The sequence below is a fragment of the Nematostella vectensis genome, chromosome 3 (genome assembly GCF_932526225.1).
Source record: "Nematostella vectensis chromosome 3, jaNemVect1.1, whole genome shotgun sequence".
Classification (NCBI taxonomy): Eukaryota; Metazoa; Cnidaria; class Anthozoa; order Actiniaria; family Edwardsiidae; genus Nematostella; species Nematostella vectensis.
The window spans coordinates 18986300-18995189 of NC_064036.1; the positions used below are offsets into that span (position 1 = coordinate 18986300).

General features: G+C 40.6%; 1 protein-coding gene across 6 annotated transcripts; it reads left to right on the forward strand.

The window, feature by feature from the left end:
• Positions 1–5: 5 nt before the first annotated feature.
• LOC116611904 (zinc finger CCHC domain-containing protein 7) lies at positions 6–8524 on the forward strand. Of its 6 annotated transcripts, none has more exons than XM_048724437.1 (15): positions 6–108; positions 449–553; positions 1392–1486; positions 1671–1720; positions 1796–1865; positions 3270–3301; positions 3897–4025; positions 4699–4800; positions 4870–4941; positions 5020–5055; positions 5697–5792; positions 5919–6189; positions 6525–6875; positions 7235–7327; positions 7705–8524. In XM_048724437.1, exons 2-15 carry the CDS (start codon positions 477–479, stop codon positions 7845–7847), a joined length of 1617 nt encoding a protein of 538 aa, XP_048580394.1. In that variant the 5' UTR covers positions 6–108; positions 449–476; the 3' UTR covers positions 7848–8524. The 6 variants fall into 6 exon arrangements, with proteins under 6 accessions (XP_048580394.1, XP_048580395.1, XP_032228443.1 ...); XM_048724438.1 differs by having other exon boundaries at positions 76–217; XM_032372552.2 differs by having other exon boundaries at positions 76–217; positions 6525–6808.
• The last annotated feature ends 366 nt before the right edge of the window (positions 8525–8890 follow it).

Genomic DNA, 8890 nt, shown 5'->3' on the forward strand with positions numbered 1-8890 from the left:
GGACCCAAAGAATCACGGGCTCAGACCACAGGAAGACCACAACATAATGCATCTTCACCATCCAATATGGCGGCGAAAGCGTGTTTCAAAATTTGCTTCTTTAAGGATGTATGATTCTCGTTATTTTGAGTTGAAGTGATGACATGTTTTGGATTAGAATTACTTTTAACCAAGTAGGAAAAAGTCTATAACCTTATCTATTCGTGAGCTGTGCACGGTGCGTTTTATTGTGAGTTTTATCCTATTGTTTAGTAGGTTATCCTAGCCTTCCGGCTTATTTCAAATAGTCTGCTCGAACAAGCTATGCGGTCTGGAAATATGTCATGGTGTGATTAGCTTAAACATATTTAATGGAGATTAAGGTTTGAAAAACTGATGATATTTACTAATGTAACTTAATTGTATTGAAAAAGGTTCAATGGTTGTTTATGTCGCTATGTTTGATCAGGGACGTTATTTCATACTCCCCTTGAATAATGAGTGATGTGGAATTTGATGAAGAGAGCTACCAGGCTTATGAAGATGAGCTGTATGGTCAAACTTCTCCAAACAGGTAAATGACAGGCACCTAGCTGGGACTTACTGGGGAAGGGGGGGGGGGGGGTAATTTAGGAGCAACTTCAGAATTCCTGTCCACTGTGGAGCCACGTTACTGCCGTGGTCCGCAGTGAAGCTGTCTTTCTGATTCATCTAACGCAATTATTTAATTGACCTAAGTCACTGCTACCGTGATCCGCAGTCTGCAGTGAAGCTGTCTTTCTGATTCATCTAACGCAATTATTTAATTGACCTAAGTCACTGCTACTGTGGTCCACGGTCCGCTTTGAAGCCGTCTGTACATATTTATAGAACAAAGTATCAAATTATAAATCTAACTTATAAGTCATTGCTACCAAGGGCCGCAGTCCGCAGCCGTCTTTGCATATGGATGAATTAGTAGTCTTTGACTGCGGACCACGAACCAAGATAACATATCCGGTTATAATTTAATTGTGCAATGTTTGATATTTTATATTTTAATTGTGCAATGATGGATATTTTATATTGAGTGGTATTATAAATTGATTGTGCAATGATGGATACTTAATATTGAGAATTCTGGACTGTGTACTGCGGAGCGATGAAATTTAGAGGCCTTAAAATGTGGACAGGTATTCTGAAGTTTAGCCGTAATTTACCTCTTCTTGTTGACAATCTTCCGCAGCCATGTCCTATTGTAATTTATGCACAGAGGTTCTGTTAGAATTTTTCAATTTTAATGTTTGATTTGTAAATCATTTGATAGTTACGCTGAGTGAACATACGTGTACTCACTTTATAACAGCATAGTAATCCTCTTGTTCAATGGATATTGCTTTATACAGACTGTCTTCCTTTTGTTCAATTAACAGTGATGATAGTGATGTTGAGAGTGAAGTCGCAGAGATACTCTACGGACAAGTCCATTACTCTTTCTCATTGCCTGAATCCACAAATAAGGGAAAAGGTGGGTAAAACACATAAGATTCACAACTTCATATGCTTCATTATCAACCAAAATTTGATGGCTTTAATTATTGTAAAACGATTTTTGCTGTACACAAATGCCCCTTAATCTCCAGTATCCACTAATCTCAAGTATCCACTCATGGAATCAATGCATCATGCTCTTTTTGCTGTTCTTGTTTCAGAGGTTATTGAAGTCAGCTCACAGGCTGAATCTTCAGATGAGACACGAAAGGTTTGCTCCAGCTGCTGTGTATTTCTTCATTTTTATTTTAAAAAAAATTGATATAAAAAATTGTCTCTGAATCAGGAAGGGTGGCAAGATGATGTTATAGCGATAAGCTCAGATGAGAATGAAAATGAACCTTTGGAGATTACTGGTGAGCTATGTCATTCTGGTATCAGTATTAAGGTTACGGGGTGCCTTGAAGTCAAAATTTTATCAAAAAATTTTTTTGGCATCTTTAAATTCTAGCAAATAAAAATGTTTGGGTTTTTATTATCCTTTCGAAATAATAAGAAAAAAAACTAATTTTGCTAGAAGACTTTGTGTAAGCATTAAGGTGTAATCCAGTGTTTCGTACATCTGGGCCCTATGATATAGTTAATTAGCATACTGTTTTTACTCAGAAAGTGTGACTTCAAAAATCTCAAATTCATCTTCGTCTTGCGGAAAAAGATCCATTAGCGTTCCGAAATATTCAACCGATGGATAAAAGAAAAAAGGGAAGTCTGCATGGCGTAAAATAGGAGGGGGAAGACTTTTATATAAAAGATACTCTTCTTAATGGCTTCTCTTTTCTTAGTTTGTCCCTACAACCTGCTTCCAGGTTATCAGCGAAGATTCTTCATCGTTTTCAAAATCGCAGCTGCGCTTCCTGGTTTCGCATGAGCGCGGCTTTTCCTTGTCTCCCAATATCTGCAGGAATTCTTGCTTGTCACTTGTTTTTCTCATGGCGAAATTCAAAACTCCCCACAATTAATAGGATTTCACCGCTTATTGGTCGGTCTGTTTATCTAGAGCTGATGGTATGATCGCCTCGTTGACAGATAACTCAAACCGAGTTTTTCTCGGCTTTAAATTCACACATATTTCTAAACTTCAAAACCCTAATGTGCGTAAAGTACTATAAGAGCTATGACCGCACAATTTGGCACACTGCTAGGTTATTTATTCAAGAGTGATACCATGTGCGACTTTTGAGGGATTTTGAACGGATCGTATTTTATGTCTTTTGGTGTCGTGTTACCTGAAAATTATTCAATCCTGTAACTTTGACTCAAATTAGCATAGGAACAAAGAAAAATATCACAAAAGCCGCACACAGTCTGGTAGGCATGTATATGGTGATTGACATAAGCCATAAAAAGTAAAGATCTGCCGTATAGTTTAGACACGTTAGGGATTTGAAGGGATGTGATTGGCTGAAAACAAGCGCATGTTCAAAACCCGTTAAAAAATAAACTATTTCATAAAACAAATAGGATTATCCTATTTACCATTTATTAAGCTTTCCGATGACATATAACACAAGCATAGGCGAGTTTAATGGAGTTTGGAAAGTGGTACAGGATAAGGCATCGAGCAAGAACTTCTTTGAAATGTTATGTGCAGTGGATATATTGTGAATGAATGATATATGAATGATGCCTCCATCCCATATCCCATGTTAAAAAGGCACTCCATTACCTCTGTAGCTGTTTTTGGCACTTTATGAGTTAATACAAAATTATTTTGTATTATTATTATGTATGTATTATTACAAAGTTTTTTTCTTCTTTAGAAAACTGGGAGTTGATTGACAAGGATGTGAATGTGAGTATTTTACTATCACGTGATTTTTTTTTACACTTCTTGTTCCCCCATACCTTGCATCTGTAATTCCTGTGAAATTGTGTGGCGGTAGGTTTTTTTTTCTCTCTAAATGTGTCTCACTGTACTATGGAAACCGTTCTGTATTTAGGAATATATATATAAAAAATATAGGACAGTATTTCTGTGGTACCATATGCTGACACTCCAGCACACTGGGCCACCTGTGATTGATGATTCTATAGCACTTTTGCAGGCCCCATATGCTGACACTCCAGCACACTGGGCCACCTGTGATTGATGATTCTATAGCACTTTTGCAGGCCCCATATGCTGACACTCCAGCACACTGGGCCACCTGTGATTGATGATTCTATAGCATTTATTCAGGCCCCATATGCTGACACTCCAGCACACTGGGCCACCTGTGATTGATAATTCTATAGCATTTATTCAGGCCCCATATGCTGACACTCCAGCACACTGGGCCACCTGTGATTGATAATTCTATAGCATTTATTCAGGCCCCATATGCTGACACTCCAGCACACTGGGCCACCTGTGATTGATGATCAGTTTATAACTTATTATTTTCCAGGGAGGTAAAGAATTCTCTGGTAAAAGATCTGCTTCTCGCTATTACAAAGAAGAGAAGAGATCAATGTACATCAGATGCCATAATTGTAATGAGAGGGGCCACATGGCCGTGGACTGCCCAGATCCAAAGGTATACATAACATTTTATATTTACTTCTCTAAATCAGTGGCATAGCACCCATAGGGGCTGCGGGTGGGGAAATGACCAGTAAGGAAAGACCAGTATGGAAATGACCAGTAAGGAAAGACCAGTATGGAAATGACCAGTATGGAAATGACCAGTATGAAATAGCCAGTATGGAAATGACCAGTATGGAAATGAAAAGTATGGAAATGACCAGTAAGGAAACGACCAGTAAGGAAGTGACCAGTATGAAAATGACAAGTATGGAAATGACCAGGATGGAAATGACCAGGATGGAAATGACCAGTATGGAAATTACCAGGATGGAAATTACCAGGATGGAAATGAGCAGTATGGAAATTACCAGGATAGAAATGACCAGCTTGAATTTGCTGCTACTCAAACCCGCCATTATTTGCCATTTTAAGCTGTTTTAGCCACTGCGAATGTGTAGCAGCAACGTCAAGCTACTGTTTTGTTTTCAAATCAGCATATTTATTTCAACGAGATTTGTTCGCTCATACAAACTCTGTTTGCTCATACAAACTCTGTAATAAACCTACACTCGCCATGAGCCTGGGCTACCTGTGCCCCAGCACTGCCTTGTTTTTGCTTGATTTGAAATTTTTTGCTTCATTTGTTCATGTTAGCACAATTAACTTATATTATTGTTTTACAGAAAGTGATTAAGTGCTGTTTGTGTGGTGGGCAAGGCCATTACAAGAGATCCTGTCCAAATGAGTTGTGCTTCAATTGCGATCAGCCTGGTCATCAGTCAAGGGTATGTATTTGTTTATAATATCACCAAAGGTTAATTTGAACGCACAACTAACCTACATAATTTTTCCAGTCTTGCAGAAAGCCAAGACGCAGACACTATGACCAGTGTCATCGTTGCTTTCTTGAAGGCCACCTACAAAATGCAAGTGTCTACTTACCTTTTATGTTTGCTGAATTTGTGAACTTCTTGTTCTTACTGTACCTGTTACTGGCTTAATAGGATTGTCCAGATTTGTGGAGGCAGTATCATCGCACGGTAAGTCTTGTAGGTGCATAATAAGAATTGGCTGAGGGGGGGGAGGGGAAGGTGCAAACATAGGTATCATCTGTAAAAAAGTTTTGACGATTCTCTGATAAGAAATACCCTCTTTTTGTTGTCCGAGGGGGGATGCACATGGATCCTATATACCATATTTTTTCTTTTTTGTCAAATTTCCAACCATCATAAAAGAGGAGTAGGTTGCGGCAATTCAAGTTCTGTTTGTACCTTATTCTTGGAGATACTACCAACTACATTAGCCCACCAGCCTTTCATTTGTCTTGTTGTTAACGAGGCAAAATTGATGAAGTTAATTGGTCTAGAATTTCCGACAATTGTTACTTAGAACTTACTGTAGTCTAGACTGTTTTCAGGATGTTGCGCGCACATCCAAAGTGCCTAAGACAAATGGGAATTTGACTCTAGTGCCAAACTCTGCAAAAAAAGCACTCTGGCAGTTTTTTCTATAGCTTCGTTTGCAATCTCCACTCTGTACGCCATTCCAGATCAGCTGTTGCCCGCCACTCTGTAGCATTTTGGATGTGTGCGCAACATCGTGAAAACGGTCTATTGGAATTAAGTAGTTTACAGTGCATTTGGGTCTCTGAGTACTCACAATGTGTTAATATTATGTATAGACACAAGTTGGTCGCATAGTCCAACCGACAGAGGATGAAGACACTGATCGTCCAGTTTACTGCTACAACTGTGCAAAAGAAGGACATTATGGTTATGTGAGTAAGCCCTCTAAATACTCATAACAGTTTAAAATTATCAGAAGCATAGAATGTTCTGCCTCTTAGGTGAAAACTAGTCGCTCTGTGTTGTGGGTTATCATTTATCATTTATCTTTGTTTCAGGAATGCTCCCAGGATCGCATGGATCCACGGCAAGCCACCTCTTTTCCGTTCATAGTTCATTATGATGGCTGCCCAACCACCCCCAGTGACCGGGGGGGCCATCGACATTTCAGTAATAGGAATCAGTGGGGACACAGTTATCAGGGGGGACACGCCCTTGGGCAGATTGGGGACAAAAGAAGGCACTCATGTCCTAGCCAGCAGCAGCTGCACCAGAGAGATGACAGCGGTCACTCACATGGACATGCTCATACACCGCACTCCCACGAAGGTAATCTAAGGGATCCCTATTTAGGATTTTGTCCTTTTATTGATGAGAGATACAGTAGCCACCCCACTACCCAACGCCCATCAAAACTGGCAGTCAGCACTCTAAGAACACTGTTAACAGTATAGTAAATTTGTGAGCACTTGAAACCTTTTTACTATTGCTGCTTAACTTTGATCTCAATTCCCCTCTCTCCTTCCCCTTCCTCCCTATTTCTAACTTACCCAATTAGGAAACCTTTGGAGAAATAGGATGTGATAAAACCAGTCATTTTGTAGGCAATATCGACTAGAGACAGATTGAAATACACAGCACATTGATTTCTTGTATTTCGCTAGGTAAACGAGGGAGAAAAAGAGAACATGACCGGGACCCTGATCAAAACTACAAGAAGTCAATATCAAGCCGCAAAGGACGAATGCAAATACAAATACAAAACAGTCCACTGGAAGAGGGCCAGAGCAAGAAGAGGAGAAAGAAAAACAAGAAGCGTGTTAGTGATGAGAAAGAGGAGGATAACACTAGGATGGTGTACTACTCCCTGCCAGATGATCACCCAGGCCTGCAGCGAGACGATGGACCCAAGAAAAAGAAAAAGATGGGCAAGACTCAGAGACTGGAGGTAACGGCCACCCTCCACAAAAGAGACAGGGACCCCAGGGCTAGGGGTAGGGGGACAGAGACTGGAGGTAACGGCCACCCTCCACAAAAGAGACAGGGACCCCAGGGCTAGGGGTAGGGGGACAGAAAACTGGTGTTATCGGCGGTTTGGGGCAGCGTTCCTAGATGCAACTATATGCGGGTCCGGTATACACGTTTTTCGGGGGTTGGAGAGAATATGGGAGGATAGACGTTGGTTCTCATCGTCACCCTAAACTTATTAGGTCTTTTCTGGCGTTGGTTCACTATTAACGGAGTGCGAGGCTGGCTTAGCCGACACACGGTACTATAGAAACAAAACAGTAGTAATGTACTACCATAATGACGCAGACAGAAATAATCGATATTGGCTTATGTCGGGCTAGTAACGAGTCAATTTTCGTTACAGCGAAAAGCGCAGTTGATGGAGATTGCGTCCAAACACGAAGAAACCAGAGATATACCATATTGGATGTTTCGTCCCAAATATCAAAACGACCAAGTAAGCAAAACAACCTAGACTACCCAAGTACTATGAAGAGCTTGCGAAAATGTCCGTATTAAAATGTTAGTGGTTGAAGGATTTTCTCTATGTACCCAACCCTCTCATGAATATATATTTTTCATCTTCAAAAGAGAGCTTGAAGATGGACGATAAGAAAAACTGGCTTTCGTTGTCGCCAGTTTGCGGCTCTTTAGTAGTTAAACTTGGAGCCTCTGCTACCCAGGGTACGCTCTTGTCAAAGTTTTATTGCTTTTTGTTTTTTTGCCGTCGTTGTCAAAATTTTGTTTCCAAACTCAGTTCTTCGCGCCACTATTGCAGTCAATCGTAATATCTCAAGGCGCGGTTAAATGATTCCTTTTTTTTTCTTTTTCAAGCTTGTCTCAGCGAAAAAGAGACCACTGCTTCGGCTGGCCCAAGAGCTCGGACGGGCACATCCATACAAGTCAGACTCGACACCAGTCCTCCTCAAGCCCTCGTACAAAAGACCCTCACGGCCAGCCAAGCAGAAACCACGTGACCGCGGTTTTCGCAAGTCCAATACAGACTACCAGAATAGGAAGTTCAATACGATGTGAAGCCCCTGGTGTGGTGGGTTATACACGCAAAGGCAGGGCGGAGTTAGTGCGAGACAAGGGGTATCTTCAGCACAACGTGGGGAGGTAGAAGGAGATAGGAGCTCCGGCTTTTAGCGGTAAAGCTACAACAACAAAAGCAGCTTATTCAAAGCTTGTGAATCAGGCAGAAAGGTTCTTTGTCACAAAGGGTTTATTTTCATTGAATTGTTTTAATTTTTTTCGTCGCTCCCTGGCGTGACGGCCATAGCTGCGTTTATTTTGCCTTGAATTTGCCGTTTGTTCGGAATACCTGCTGGGACCAGGACCCTTGGAGGAAGAAAAGGATCTCTCTCTGAGCGAGATAGATTACATGTTTGCGTAGGCTCGAAAAAAAAGATGATTTCTCTCAGAATGTTATAATGCCATTGGGTGGGTGGTGCCGGGAGTGGCGTGAAAATGTGACAAGGGTCGGGGCTGTTCCATTACAGCTGTGTTAACCCGCCTGCCAATTAGCTTTGCAACTTCTGTGAAAAAGCTTTTTTTCTTCAAGCAAAAGCATGGTATTTGTATAATTATGGCAAAAATATTTGCCATGTTTTGCAGACTCTCGCATTACAAGATAAATTTAAAATGTTTGATATATACGCCTTGTGTCTTTATCATTAAGTAGTTTACCACGTTGTAAAATGATGTTAAAATGAAATCTCGAAGTGTTATACGCCTAGGAAAAATTGTTACACGTCATCATTCATTCAACACTTCGTCGTCATCGTTGTCATCCTCATCACAACCTTTTCGTCATTATTATAAACACATCAACACCGTCATAGTCACCATCATCATCACCATCATCGTCATTGTCGTTGTCATCATTATCATTGGCAAACATCACTGAAAAGCATTTAGACAATATCGGTTTTTGTTCAAGAACTTTTATTAATGCTGTATAAACTAGGAGTAGAGTAAAAATTGGATATCCCACCACCATCCCTACCCTCTTTCGCTA

Bases quoted from the DNA above. Each gene is read 5' to 3' on its own strand.
- LOC116611904 (XM_048724437.1), top strand. From the start codon at position 477: ATGAGTGATGTGGAATTTGATGAAGAGAGCTACCAGGCTTATGAAGAT. The intron at 4,942-5,019 runs GCAAGTGTCTAC...CTGGCTTAATAG, and splicing joins TTGAAGGCCACCTACAAAAT to GATTGTCCAGATTTGTGGAG. The intron at 5,793-5,918 runs GTGAGTAAGCCC...TCTTTGTTTCAG, and splicing joins AAGAAGGACATTATGGTTAT to GAATGCTCCCAGGATCGCAT.